The sequence below is a fragment of the Ahaetulla prasina genome, chromosome 2 (genome assembly GCF_028640845.1).
Source record: "Ahaetulla prasina isolate Xishuangbanna chromosome 2, ASM2864084v1, whole genome shotgun sequence".
NCBI lineage: Eukaryota > Metazoa > Chordata > Lepidosauria > Squamata > Colubridae > Ahaetulla > Ahaetulla prasina.
In genome coordinates, this window is record NC_080540.1 from 110,843,899 (window position 1) to 110,859,084 (window position 15,186).

Consider the following 15,186-nt stretch of genomic DNA (forward strand, 5'->3'; position numbering starts at 1 on the left):
CTACAAATGGAACAAATTCCAATCTACATATTGTCATTGGGTGTCTTGTTTAGATTTGGCACTGTCTGTATATCTGTTGTGACCAATTGCATAAGTCTGGAATCCTGTTGACCTAGGACACTATTTGTGTTACCATAGGGATTAAAGAGATCCAGATTGTGTCTTCCAGTAGTGTTATTGGCCCTAATTCTGGGTGATCATTTGTAATGTTTTGTTTTGGAAGTGACATATGGTACATATGGTAGATATGGTAGATAGCTCTACATATGGTAGATAGCTCTGCCTTATTTTTCCAGAGTATATCTTAGGGTGTGGCTTCAGAGTTCTATTCCAATTTGGAGAGCCAAAGGGACGCTTATGCTATGGGTCCATCATCATCATCATCATCATCATCATCATCATCATCATCATCATCATGGTGGATGGCCCTCAGAATTCTCATTCTATATAACTCAAGCACACAGATGGAATAGACAACTAAGTAGCTTTAGGCTGCCTGTATGTGTGTGTGTGTGTGTGTGCACGCACACGCACGCGCACACACACACATGAACACAAGACAGCTAGAAGGAATGATAAAAGACGTTTACAACTGTCTAAGAAATTTTAATCTACATTTACAAACTCACTCTACAAAATCTTTTTTAGAAAATGAATTTAAATTAAAAAAAAATGTAGAGGTATTACAATATAAAACTTTTTATATTTTTGTATTGTAATACATCCGTATATTTGATGCATTTATAAACAGACTCTGAAATTTAAGAAGTAGCAAAATGCAAAAATTAATAACAGTATTTTTAAAAATTCTTTAGTTTTTTCCTCTTTCTGTCACAGTCAACAAACACAAGACTTTTCAAAACATTAGCATTTGCCCTGCAGGAATCAAATTGACAGTATATAAGGGGGATTTAAATAAGACTGCATGTTGGATGAAGTATAAATGAAAATTATATTTTGGACTATCTTGAATCAGTGATTGTTTTTTCAGGTTTCCAAAATATTTACTTTCAAATTAGTCTATTTATTACCTCAGAAGGAGCCAAATGCATAATGCATTAGTAACACTTAGTCAGTATACCCTTGTAACACCTTCCTGTGCTCTGGAGTAGAATATGTGACATGAATTTTATTTGTTAGGTATGCAAAATATGTCTGGCAAATACATATGTATCCAACAATGATAACTTGAACTGATCAATGTTAATTAAATAAATCTAATATTAAAAAAATAGGATTTTGGTTACATTATATTGTTATGTACAGGATTATTATTTAGGTTCTTTTTATAAATTGGGTTCAAAGAAGGTGAAACGTTGCAGTCCTGTTGATGATAATGAACTTGCTTAAAATTCTTTTATTGAAATCATTAGGTATTAACATCCAGATCCTTAGCATTTTGCCCTTTATGACTGGCTATACACCACATTGTGGAATTAATTTCACCTGAGATTAAATTAGTCCTGTCCCTACTGGCCATTTGCAAGACCCTAAAAACTTAGTTTTGTGGCTGGGCCTGAAGACCCAGGATCATAATAAAGCCTGTCACTTGGTTTTATTGGTAGTATTTAAGAAAATCAACTGCTACGTATTTTTTTTATTTTATATTAAGTATAACATAACATCAGAGTTGGAAGGGACCTTGGAGGCCTTCTAGTCCAACCCCTTGCCCAGGCAGGAAACCCTATTTTTATTTTTTTAATCTATTTTATTGTAAGCTATCAAGAATCATTTATGTGAGATAAGTATCTATACAAATAAAATAAATTAATAAACAATACAAGAATGACTTATGTGAACATGCTGTCCAAAGAATGGTTTCCCCTCTAGAAATCTCAACAAACTAATCTTGTGAATTGTTTGAAAGCCATTCTTAAAAAAAGGAATGCTATTAAAATCATTCTTCAAATATCAACATTTTTCTACCTGGTCTCAAGTGGCACATTGCTATTCAGCACCCAGCTATCCTGTAACTGAACAGATTCAGGAGTGGTGGCCAAATCATTTGGTGCAGGAGCTGGTGCATGGATCTGGTTCCGTCGATTTGTTAAGGAATTCCTGTTCAGGGAGTTGGCAGAAGAATGGTGATGAGATAGAGTATGATTGTGAGGTGGTGGAAGAGGTGGTCTCAGAGTTGACTGGCTGTGATGATTTGAAGGCCCTAGAAAGGAAAAAGAGAAACAGGAAATATCTCTGAATTATCCAATCTTTTAAAAAACAATTATTTCCAAACCTTTAGGTGAAAACTATATTCTACTTACCACGTAAGTAGGCTTATGACTGCACTTCAAAAGAAATAGATCAATTTCAGCATTTGCAAATATGACCCTTAAATCAATAGCTGTCATATAATTTGTTATGTAATCATTCCCTCCTTGTATTAGAAACTAATTATTTCTTTAAACACGTTCCAAAGTTATGAAAGAGGAAAGAAGTTTAGCAACTTGTGAATTAGTTACATGTTAGTGCTGAGGATGTTTGAATCTATTAACTTCCTGAATGCAAGATTGTTTAGAAATGCAACGTCTACTCCATGACAAATGAAGGAAAGACATAAATATATTAAATAAAACAAAGAATATCATATAGGTATTAGAGGAAAATAAACAGAAGTTAATAAGCTTACAAAATGTGTTAACAGTCTCTTTTCTATCAACCAAGATGAATAATTAGATAATGTTATTATGTTCATATAGGAGATATAGCTAGAGTAATATAGATTATTACAGTCTGAAAATTAATTAAAGGCAATATAATAATAAAATACAAGCATAACAGACAAGTGAAATATTAATTGTACATTTAATCATTATACTAACTTGTAATTTATATAGAGAGCAATAATTAGAAAAAACAATATTAGCAAATCACAATTATAATGATATATGTTTAGTTTGAGAAACTTGAAGATACATTTCGTATTTAATGAATCAAACTATGACAGAAAATGTCAGCTGAGGAAACTGATCATAGTTAAATTGATCTGTACTCCTGTGGAACAATAGGAAGATGCATCCCCTAGACTATTTTAAAAATGTGAATGTATATAAATAAATATGTAATGGTCTCTTTAAAACCGGAATGAAAGATCTGGTAGGTAACCAAATAAAAAAATAAATTTATTTTTAATCACATCTATTGCAAATCTATGGGATGCGGTGGCTCAGTAGCTAAGACGCTGAGCTTATCAATTGAAAGTAGGCAGCTCAGCGGTTTGAATCTCTAATGCTGCGTAACAGGGTGAGATCCCATTATTTGTCCCAGCTTCTGCCAACCTAGCAGTTCAAAAGCACATTAAAAATGCAAGCAGAAAAATAGGGACCACCTTTGGTGGGAAAGTAACAGCGTTCCATGAGCCTTTGGTGTTGAGTCATGCCAGCCACATGACCACGGAGACGTCTTCGGACAGCGCTGACTCTTCGGCTTTGAAACAGAGAAGAGCACTGCCCCCTAGAATCGGGAACGACTAGCACATAAGTGAGAGGGGAACCTTTACCTTATTGCAAATCTATCTGGACCAAGTTTGCAAGTTGAAAGTTAAAAGTTCAGATTTTAATTTTATGAGTCCCCGCTGAATTTCCTCAGCACAGAGACTTCTCAAAGGACCAAATTCTGTAATTTTGTGAGAGAAACTACAATTTCATACACTTACCAATTCATAAGAAGTTTCAAATGGATAGCATCTGATAGCATCTGAATTAGGGAAATGTTTTTCAATTTGTCAATAACTATCAGAATATTGTAAAACTGGTGGAAGAAAATTCAGCAAGTGTGGAGCTTTACAAATGGCTGGTAAGAGAATTACATTAATTAACTCTACACACATTTACCTGGATCTAAACCATTGTGCCCATTTGTATCTCAGGAAGATGAAGCAGGAATGAGAATGATTGACTGTGAGATCCCTAGATAAAAGTATGCCCTGTGGTAAAACTACATGTATGTCTATGGCAAATTTGAGTAAAAAATTATGTCAAAAAAAGTACTATTCACAGGTTTCATTCATTGAGTAGAGAACACATACACACACACAAACACAACATTTAAAGGAACATAGTGTAATAGCAGCTGCTGTTTTCAATCATCTTATATTGTCCAATATGAAGAAGCAGCAGCAATAAAATACAAACCTATCAGCATCATCAAGGAAGGGAATTTAGAATATGTCCTGATGAAAGAAAGCTACAGTGCTTTAAATCTTTTGGTGGCTTGACCTCTCAAGTGACAAAGCGTATTAAGACATAAAAACAAAAAGAACCAGATAAATTCTTATTTACAGTATGACTAATTGCAAAAGAAACACAAAAAGTTGTGTTACAGAAAGACAGGTTTTTATAAAGTAATTATAGTGAAAAGGTGTTCTGTTCTCTAAAAGGTCCCAAATTTCCTCATTTACATCACCGTGCTATACAGAACATTCAGTCTTGAAGAATGGTGAAACAAAAACATATTTTAAAAGGTAAAAAGGTAACTAAATAGATGCCTTTTGAAATATACTCTTTAAGGGAAAAAAGAAGTAGCCAAAATGTTTCTGAAATCATCCTTTAACTTTCTTTTCTCTGGGCCCATCAAAACTAAAATGTGTTTTGGGATTCCCTTTTAAGGACAACGAGATAAGCTATTTTTTTACTCATTTTTATTTCACTGTGAAACATGGCTAGAGCTTGGTAATTTTACAGAGTTTAAGCCAGTGGTTAAATCCTCCACAGTTTGCCACCGGTTCGCTGGCCGCACATGCACAGTGCGCACTAAATGCGCACTGCATGCCAAATGTGCACTGCGCACATGCAGTACACATCAAAAGCACGCTGCACGTGCATGCAGAATGCATGCCAAACTCACGCGTTGTGCAGAAAAAGGAGGCTTAAGGTAAGTAGAACAATGAGGGGGAAACAGCCGCACGATTTAGATTCGCTAGAAAGCAGGATTTCCTGCAGCAGAGCTGATCATTGGAAATACCAGTTTGGATGAACTGGTAGTTTGTTTTTTACTACTGGTTTGCTTGAACCAGTGTGAACCGGTAGCATTTGACCCCTGGTTTAAGTTGTCCTTTAGATAATCAAGTATAACCTTCTGCTCATTGCAAGAATCTACAGTGAAGCACATCTGATAGATGATTCTTCATTCTGTAGCGGAATACATCCAGAAAAAGATCAATAGAGCTATAGAAGAAAATTCCCATTTGTATTGTTATTGTGGTTGCTTCTTATTATTGTTGTGTAAAGTAAGACCAATACTGAGAGATCAATTTTAGATTACAAACATTTCTAAGACTTTGGAATTGTTGGTGCTCTCAGAGCTTCATTGTTTTTTTCCAGATGTTTCATTATTCTATGACATAACATCACCAGTGTGAGTGAGGGTGGGGGGATTCCATAAGATTACAAATGCCATTTTATTAAGTCTTATGATCAAAGTAAAGCTATTTGGAAATTACAGAAAGCAGCATAAATTAGCATAAAGTAAAAGTCTGAACAGTATAATTAATTTTTTTTTAAAAAAAAACAGTCCTAAATGGGCCAGTCCTTCACTGTTTTCAGGGCAGGCCCGCGGGCCAGATCTAAGCACCCCACAGGCCAGATTTGGCCTGTGGGCCTTGAGCTTGACACCCCTGCTCTATGTCATAATTGATTCCATTTTGGTGGATTGTACAGTATTTTATTTTTTTCCCTCCTTAAAATTCCTGAAAGACTTAAATTTAACGCAGTTAGAAGATTTTTTTTTAAGAGTCAGATAATATAACTCTAAGGGAATAGACTTTAAAAAATACGGTCATATCTTTCCTTTAACTTCCCTTTGCTCTTCTACAAATCCCACTATAGCCAATTTTTGGCTAAAATTCTAGTCTGTTGATATTTTGTCAGGAGAAAATATTAGCACAATCTTGACAATCTGATTGCTCTCTAGATGGTTCATGAGGGACCCCAAAAATTGCCAGAGTGATGTAAGAATAATTGTATATCTCTTCCAGCTCATTTGGAAAATGAGCAGTGGCACCAAATGTTGGCATCCAGGATGAAAAATTCTAGAACTGTGTGCACAATAGTTCGCCCCCACCCCAATAATTTTTTATGAAACTCAGTCTTTCTATAATAAGTCTACAGTAGGCAATTGTACAATGGCACAAGACAGAAACACTCTTCAGTTGCCACATTAAGGAAATTTATGAACGTCATACTTTGAATTTCTCCCAAACACAGCGATTCTGAAGGAAAAAAAGAGATGGATATATGTTAACTCAAATGCAAACAGGGGCCATATGGAGGTCAGGGCTATAAAACTCCAAGTGAAAATCTTTCTCTACCAAATCTATTTGCATCAGAAAGTATTGACAATGGGGGAAAGCATTTTCATAATGCAAGTAATAATGATGGGGATGAATGATATGAAGGTGAGGGACAGTGGCCAATTTTGCTCAGTAAGGAGAAATGGTTAAACTCTTCCTCATATTCCTTAATCTCAACTATTAGATAACGGTAATAATAATTACTGACAAAAGCGGTGTCCCCTGTTCTTAGCTCGTCCCCTAAGAAAGTGACCTCCAGTTCTGGGTTTCTGTCAGAGGTCGCCAGCCTGGCTTTCCCATCTGTGCCAGCTCAAGCACATGATGATGATGATGATGATGATTTATTTTATTTTATTTATTTGCATTTATATCCTGCCCTTCTCCAAAGACTCCGAAGACTCAGGGCAGCTTACACTATGTTAGCAATAGTCTTCATTCTATTTGTATATTTGTATATGTATTTGTATATGATGATGATGATGATGATGATGCACATTGTGCATAAGAGCACAAACGTGCCTACCGTGCCTACCGTTCCTGTCCTATTGTTTCCTTTCATTATATCAAATTAATATAGTTATTGCATACTTTTGCTCATATATGTGCTTATATGATATGTAGTTATTTTATATTGATGCTTCTGTATATTGTTGTGACAAATAAAAAATAAATAATACAGATATTAATTATGTTTTATGTGATCATCAAATCCTTTCTTTTATTCATTATTTAGTGTAATACCAAAGGTCTTATCTTATGATCATATCTGGATGAACATTCATGGAACTTTTGTACCTTTATATTTTTCAAATGAAAGCCATGAAAGCATAATTAGGTTCAGCTATTGCACATAATGAATATAAACATCCAATACTTAACTACAATTTGTCTTCTCTTTAGTGTTCTGTCCTTTCCAACTTCTGTGGCCAGGAAGTGATCGACCTGTAATTATAAATGTGCTATCTAGAGGTATCCTTTATCCTGAATTCAGATGCTATTATGGGTGTCTACATAAGGGACAAGAGAGCTGAACTATGTATTGTGAACCAAGCTCTGCCTCTTGCTCTGCCACAATCAGGTATGTTAGGGACAGAGCCTGCACTGCAATATTATATATACAGTAGATGTTTGTGTTTAATGGCAGCTCTTATTTCACTATATTCAATTATCAATTTTATCAGGATCCTTCGTATATCTTTTTAAGAACAAGATCTTATTTAGCTGTTTTCTGTTTATGCCAGATTCTTTAAATTTTTAAGCTTAAAAGATTTCTTTGATTGAGGATTAAAGGCACACTTACCCAACGTTTTGAAAGTTCTCATTCTGACTATGTTTAATAGCTTAGATTAGCAATTTTCAAAACTGAAAATTGACTGATGAGAAAGTGACATTTGTGAATTTAGTGTTCTTTAAAAAGTCTCTGTTGCTGTTGTAAGCAAGAAGGATAATCCTGTTATTTCAAGCACTCACACCCATGGAAAACCATTGCCTAGAGGCCTCATTGTGAGGACCAGCTGACTGGAGCATATATGGGTGATCTCACATCCTCTCCTTATTCAGATTGGTTCCAAAGAGTTAATCTACTCACCGATTCTTTGGTCTATGCCATAATCATCAACTGCAGTTTCACTTCCTAGAAGCATCTTTACTAGAGCTGAGCAAAAATATTTTTGCTAACTTCAATGAAATCTTATTTCAACATGGCTTTGGAAGTGTTCCATTATTTCACTAAGCTAATATTTCAGTTTTATCCTCCAATATCCAGTCATGTGGACATCTACTTCATTCTACCAAACTAAATTTGTGAGTTCTTCATATTTTCTATGTTCCTATTGTATTTTGAAACAGTATAGTAAAAGACAAGTCTGCAATATTTTACAATTTTCCTCTTGCCCCATCACTTCTTATTCCATTTCTAACTCTACTATACTGTTTTTCATCCTCAGCAACTTCTAGACTTCAAATCCCAGAAGTTTCCAAGGATGAAACAGTGCTCTATAACAAGAAATATGGAGATGATTCCAATATATTTGCATTTTCTTTAATTTGGCATCGTTCTCTGTTCTCACATTTTTAGACCAAGATTACACTCTGTGGAGTGGAAATATCTCTGTCTCATGAAAATGTTTTTCATTCTCAAAAATATCATAAAACAAGCATTTTGTGCTGGCTTGAAACTCAACATTACAAAAATGAAGATCATGGCATTTGGTCCCATCACTTCCTGCCAAATAGAAGGGGGAGAAATGGAAGTAGTCATAGATATGATTTTCCTGAGCTCCAAGATCACTACAGATGGTTACTGCAGCCATGAAATTAAAAGACATTTTCTTCTAGATAGGGTATTAAAAAGCAGATACATCACTTTGCTGACAAAGGTCTATATAGTCAAAGCTTTGGGTTTTTTCAGTAGTAATGTATGACTGTGAGAGCTGAATCATAAGGAAGGTTGAGTGCAAAAGAATTGATTCTTTTGAACTGGGATGTTGGAGAAGGCTCTAGACATTCCCTTGGACTGCAAAGAGATCAAATCAGTCAATCAATCCTAAAAAGATATCAACGCTAACTGCTCTTTTTGAAGTACAAATACTGAAGCTGAAGTTCAAATGTTTTGTCCGCCTAATATGAAGAGAAGAATCACTGGAAAAGACCCTGATGCTGGGAAAAATTGAATGCAAAGGGTTAAAGGAACAGCAGAGGATAAGATTGTTAGGTAGTATAATTAATGCAATAGTATCGTGTAATAATTAAACATGAACTTGAACAAACTCCAGGAGACAGTGGAGGACAGGGGCCCTGGCGTGCTATGATCCATGGGATTGCAAAGACAGTCATGACTTGGTGATTTAACAACAACAAAGAGCATCTTCTGATATGGAATTATCTACATGGGGATATATCCCAACAATTTGTGAAATTCAACTCTCACAGCTATCCATTACTATTGAAAAAACCCACAGCTTTGATGATACAGACTTTTGATGGCAAAGTAATTCTCTGCTTTTTAATTTCCTATCTAGGTTTGCAATGCTATTCACATACAACTGTAAACCATCTGCAGTCCACATAGCTCACCTATTATGAGTTTGTGTAATGTGTGAAACAAGCACCATGGCTCCTTCAGTAAATATTCAAATAGCCAATGTGTTAAAACAAACAGAGCGAAAACAACTACATTTAATCTGTCTTGCTTAAAATGAAGCACTATATGTTATTTTCAAATCTGTATAATAATTCATTTCTTTGTACTAACTTGAGGGAAAAATATTGAAAATGGAAGACACTTTTCTAAAATTAATTAGAAACTGTCTATAAATAAGCTGTAATAATTAGCAAAATATACAACAGTCAACCCATGCCAGATTAACTGGGGAAATAGGCTCATTCCTTTGTTTCATGACATCTTTTTTTTTTAGCCATTATAGTAAATCATCTGGAAGTCATAATTTTGCACAGCCTATTAAAATTTTATTTTCTTTCATATACATTTTTTTTTGAAAATTAAGGAGTTTGGGGCGTTTTCAAAGACTGCCTGGGCAAGTACAAGGGACCCCTATATCCTTTAACTTAGACCCCAAGTTGCCCTATCCGTCTAAAGGCTAGGAGGGTCCCGTTAGCCCTAAAGCCCAGGATTGACCGGGAACTGGACAAACTAGTAAACCAGGGAATTCTAGTGCCAGTTGACCATGCTAAGTGGGAGACCCTATAGTCACCCCAGTCAAACCGGACGGATCGGTCCGGTTGCGCTGACTACAAGGCAACGCTTAACAAAGCGTTGCAAAGAGTGCTTACCCGTTCGGTGGTACAGCACTTACTGCACTCAATGGGGCAAGGGCAAGTTTTGCCAAGCTAGACCTGGCCCAAGCCTATCAACAGCTGCCCGTAGACAGCAGCACAGCGAGCGCAGACAATTGTGACTCACAGAGGGCTTTTAAGTGTACCCGATTACAGTTTGGGGTTAGTGTGGCTCCAGGGTTATTTCAGAACCTGATGGAGCGGCTATTGCAGGGCCTACCAGGGTGGTACCATACTTTGACGATGTACTGGTATCCGCTGAAAACCTAGAGGAATTAGGGGAGGCTGCGAAAAGTTTTGGGCATTTTCCGGTCTGCGGTCTCACGGTTAAACTAAACAAATGCCAGATCGGGGTTGAGTCTGTGGAATTCCTGGGCTACGGATAGACAGGAAGGATTCACCCACTGAGAGCAAGGTACGGGCCATCAGGAAGGCCCCGGTTCCAAAGAACAAAACGGAGTTACAGGCATTCTTGGGTCTGGTCAACTTCTACGCAGTATTCTTAAGGAATAAGGCAACAGTAGCAAAGCCGCTGCATAAATTATTAGCTAAGACGGCTGCATGGTCTTGGGGAAAGGCGGCAGCTAGGGCATTCGAAGGGGTAAAAAATCTCCTAACGAGTGATAGCCTCCTTATCCAGTACAATGGCACACTGCCATTAGTGTTAAGCTGCGATGCATCTCCCTATGGGGTGGGGCTGTGCTCAGCCACAGATTACCAAATGGCACAGAAGCCCCTATTGCATACTACTCCCGAACCATGTCATCAACTGAAAGGAATTATAGCCAGCTTGATAAGGAAGCCTTGGCTATAGTCTCAGGGGTAAAGAAATTCCATGAGTATGTATTTGGTCGTGATTTTGAAATCATCACGGACCATAGACCTTTGCTAGGTCTGCTGGCAGGCGACCGCCCAACGCCCGTGGCACTTTCGCCAAGACTGACCCGATGGACTATCTTCCTGGCAGCGTATTCTTACAAATTGCTACACCGGCCAGGAAAGGAATTAGGGCATGCAGACGCACTGAGCAGATGCCCGTTACCAGAGACTATTGAAGACCCCACTCCGGGGATACCAGTTCTGCTAATTGACTCTTTGGACTCTGGCCCAGTCACATCCAAAGAGGTGGCTCGGGCTTCGTATAAGGACATTACAATAAGAACTGTACTTGGTTGGGTACAAAGAGGTGGCCGCTGCGCGGCGGCGTTTTAAAGAGTTTGTAAAAAAAGGGGGGGAACTTTCGGCTCAAGGGGGGTGCCTGCTATGGGGGGATCGAGTGGTGATCCCAGAGAGATTGAGAAAAAGGGTGTTGGATCTCCTTCACGAAGGTCACCCAGGGATCGTGAGGATGAAGGGTCTAGCAAGAAGCTATGTGTGGTGGCCATTAATGGACTCAGAAATTGCTGAGAGGGTAGGGAAATGCCAGGCCTGCCAGGAGTCCAGACCGCTACCCCCAACGGCCCCGATTCGGGAATGGGAGAGACCCCAAGGGCCCTGGTTGAGGATCCACATCGATTTTGCCGGCCCCTTCCACGGCCAAACCTTTCTGGTGGTAGTTGATGCCTACTCCAAATGGCTGGAAATCATTCTCATGAGATCCATGACAGCCGAGGCTGTGATCTCAGTCCTACGGCACCTATTTGTAACCCATGGGTTGCCCGACACGTTAGTCTCCGATAACGGCCCGCAATTCACGGCAACCCAGTTTGAGGGGTACTTGGCAGAAGAGGGCATCCGGCATGTCCTCTCGGCGCCTTTCCACCCTGCGACGAATGGCCTTGCAGAACGTTCTGTTCGGAGCGCAAAAGAGGCATTGTCCAGGATCAGGCCAGGCGACTGGCAAACAAAAATCGATACCTTCCTGGCCGTCCAACACAGAACCCCCTGTGTCACAACTGGCAGAAGCCCAGCAGAGTTATTAATGGGTCGGAAGCTCAGGTGCCCGCTAGACCGTTTAAACCCGAACTACACACCAGACGGTTACAAGGGGGCACTCGGTAAAACAAGAGGGATGGCAATAGGCGACCTAGTGTGGGCACACAACTATAGCGAAGGCCCGACCTGGTTAGCAGGAAAAATCCTAGAAATAACAGGTCCCAAATCATATTTAGTGGAGATAAAGGATGGCCGGGTATGGAAGCGTCACATTGACCAAATAAGAAAACGCATAACCGAACAATCCGAATTAGACGAAACAGGCCCTGACTATACAATGTTTGAATCTATTGTGTTCTCGTGTATTGTTGTGGTTGAAGCTGAAGTAGTCATTGATAGGAAGTACATTGTAGCAGATAATTTTATGAGCTATGCTCAGGTCATACCAAAGCGTAGTTCTAAATTTTCTAAAGCTGGGAATCCTCCTTCCCCTTTTGCACTCCTCCTCCTCATTGATGAGTTTTCATCCTGAAATTGATTGAAACATTGTACCATCATATGCTGCCATAGTATAGTGTTAACAACATCTGTAAAGATGATATATGAGCATGACACTAAGTTTTTCTATATTTCCCCCTTTATTGAAAAACTTCCATCATGCTTCTTTCTGAAAACAAAGGTCATTATAATATACCTCATTATATATTTGATTTGATGATATTTCAGTTAATAAATACCATTTAAGGTGTTAAGCTTCTTTTCTTTTTCAGCAGCAAAGTGAATTACAACTTTAAAGAACTTTATTACTTTATATTCATTTATTTTAAGTATAGATTTTAGATTTTTAAACAAATATGTTTAGAGCTGGGAATCCTCCTTCCCCTTTTGCACTCCTCCTCCTCATTGATGAGTTTTCATCCTGAAATTGATTGAAACATTGTACCATCATATGCTGCCATAGTATAGTGTTAACAACATCTGTAAAGATGATATATGAGCATGACACTAAGTTTTTCTATATTTCCCCCTTTATTGAAAAACTTCCATCATGCTTCTTTCTGAAAACAAAGGTCATTATAATATACCTCATTATATATTTGATTTGATGATATTTCAGTTAATAAATACCATTTAAGGTGTTAAGCTTCTTTTCTTTTCAGCAGCAAAGTGAATTACAACTTTAAAGAACTTTATTACTTTATATTCATTTATTTTAAGTATAGATTTTAGATTTTTAAACAAATATGTTTAGAGCTGGGAATCCTCCTTCCCCTTTTGCACTCCTCCTCCTCATTGATGAGTTTTCATCCTGAAATTGATTGAAACATTGTACCATCATATGCTGCCATAGTATAGTGTTAACAACATCTGTAAAGATGATATATGAGCATGACACTAAGTTTTTCTATATTTCCCCCTTTATTGAAAAACTTCCATCATGCTTCTTTCTGAAAACAAAGGTCATTATAATATACCTCATTATATATTTGATTTGATGATATTTCAGTTAATAAATACCATTTAAGGTGTTAAGCTTCTTTTCTTTTCAGCAGCAAAGTGAATTACAACTTTAAAGAACTTTATTACTTTATATTCATTTATTTTAAGTATAGATTTTAGATTTTTAAACAAATATGTTTAGAGCTTTTATATCTTTCAAGTTATTCAAATTATCCCTCAGCAGGTATATAATGGCATCCAATTCCAATATCATGTTGGGGCTTTTGAGCAAGGGAGGAGGAACGTGAGCACCGCCTTTCGCTGGCATTCCGGGATTTCCCTTTGTTTAGAGCTGGGAATCCTCCTTCCCCTTTTGCACTCCTCCTCCTCATTGATGAGTTTTCATCCTGAAATTGATTGAAACATTGTACCATCATATGCTGCCATAGTATAGTGTTAACAACATCTGTAAAGATGATATATGAGCATGACACTAAGTTTTTCTATATTTCCCCTTTATTGAAAAACTTCCATCATGCTTCTTTCTGAAAACAAAGGTCATTATAATATACCTCATTATATATTTGATTTGATGATATTTCAGTTAATAAATACCATTTAAGGTGTTAAGCTTCTTTTCTTTTCAGCAGCAAAGTGAATTACAACTTTAAAGAACTTTATTACTTTATATTCATTTTATTTTAAGTATAGATTTTAGATTTTTAAACAAATATGTTTAGAGCTTTTATATCTTTCAAGTTATTCAAATTATCCCTCAGCAGGTATATAATGGCATCCAATTCCAATATCATGTTGGGGCTTTTGAGCAAGGGAGGAGGAACGTGAGCACCGCCTTTCGCTGGCATTCCGGGATTTCCCCTTTGTTTAGAGCTGGGAATCCTCCTTCCCCTTTTGCACTCCTCCTCCCTCCCTCTCTCTCTCTCTCTCTCTCTCTCTCTCTCACACACACACACACACACACAGACTTCTAAAGTCGATTGGCACAATGAAGGCAAAGACCACAATTGTTTTAAGAAAGAAGCTTTAGCAGGGAGGGGATGGGAGGGTGTTTTAAGTTTTGGCAAACAGCCAGGCCAACTGTATTGGAGAAGGTCACACAACTGGCCTTAACATTTTAGCTGCTGTCTTTTTCCTCACCCTTGGGTTTAATGATATTAGAGACCCTTATTGCCCTGCCAAAAAAAAAAAAGAGCCACCCCAACGTCTATGAAAATTAACCTTCTCTGCCAAGAGACACTGTGCAGGGTATTTTCACTATTGGTGTGCATACAGGCTTAGATTTGTGCTGGGTTCTTAGTGCTTAGAGCACTGACCTTCAGAGGCACCCTGGTCCCTTGGAAGCTAAAGGACGACGCATTTCATTGCTTGCAGTTGTATTGTCAATTTCTGTGAGACAATGTTGTTGAAGTAACTCACTCACTCATTCATTCATTCATTCATTCCTTGTGTGTCCAATCACACTTAGCCAATAAAAATTCTATTCTATTCTATTCTATTCATTCATTCATTCATTTTATTTTGTCAAATACATATTAAATAATTATATAAATATAAGCATGAATTGAATACATAAAAGGAATACAACTAAAGGGAACATTAGGACAGGGACGGTAGGCACGCTGGTGCTCTTATGCACGCCCCTTACAGACCTCTTAGGAATGGGGTGAGGTCAATACTAGATAGTCTTTGGTTAAGGCTTTGGGGATTTTGGGAAGAGACCACAGAGTCAGGTAGCACATTCCAGGCATTAACAACTCTGTTACTGAAGT

At 37.6% G+C, this 15,186-nt stretch overlaps 1 protein-coding gene across 1 annotated transcript in view; it reads right to left on the reverse strand.

The window, feature by feature from the left end:
- Positions 1-15,186, reverse strand: part of TENM2 (teneurin transmembrane protein 2) — a 970,061-nt gene that overhangs the window by 312,242 nt on the left and 642,633 nt on the right. Inside the window, exon 5 of the mRNA XM_058167878.1 lies at positions 1,927-2,161. Coding sequence (XP_058023861.1) covers positions 1,927-2,161 — 235 coding nt within the window. The remainder of the gene's footprint in view (positions 1-1,926; positions 2,162-15,186) is intronic.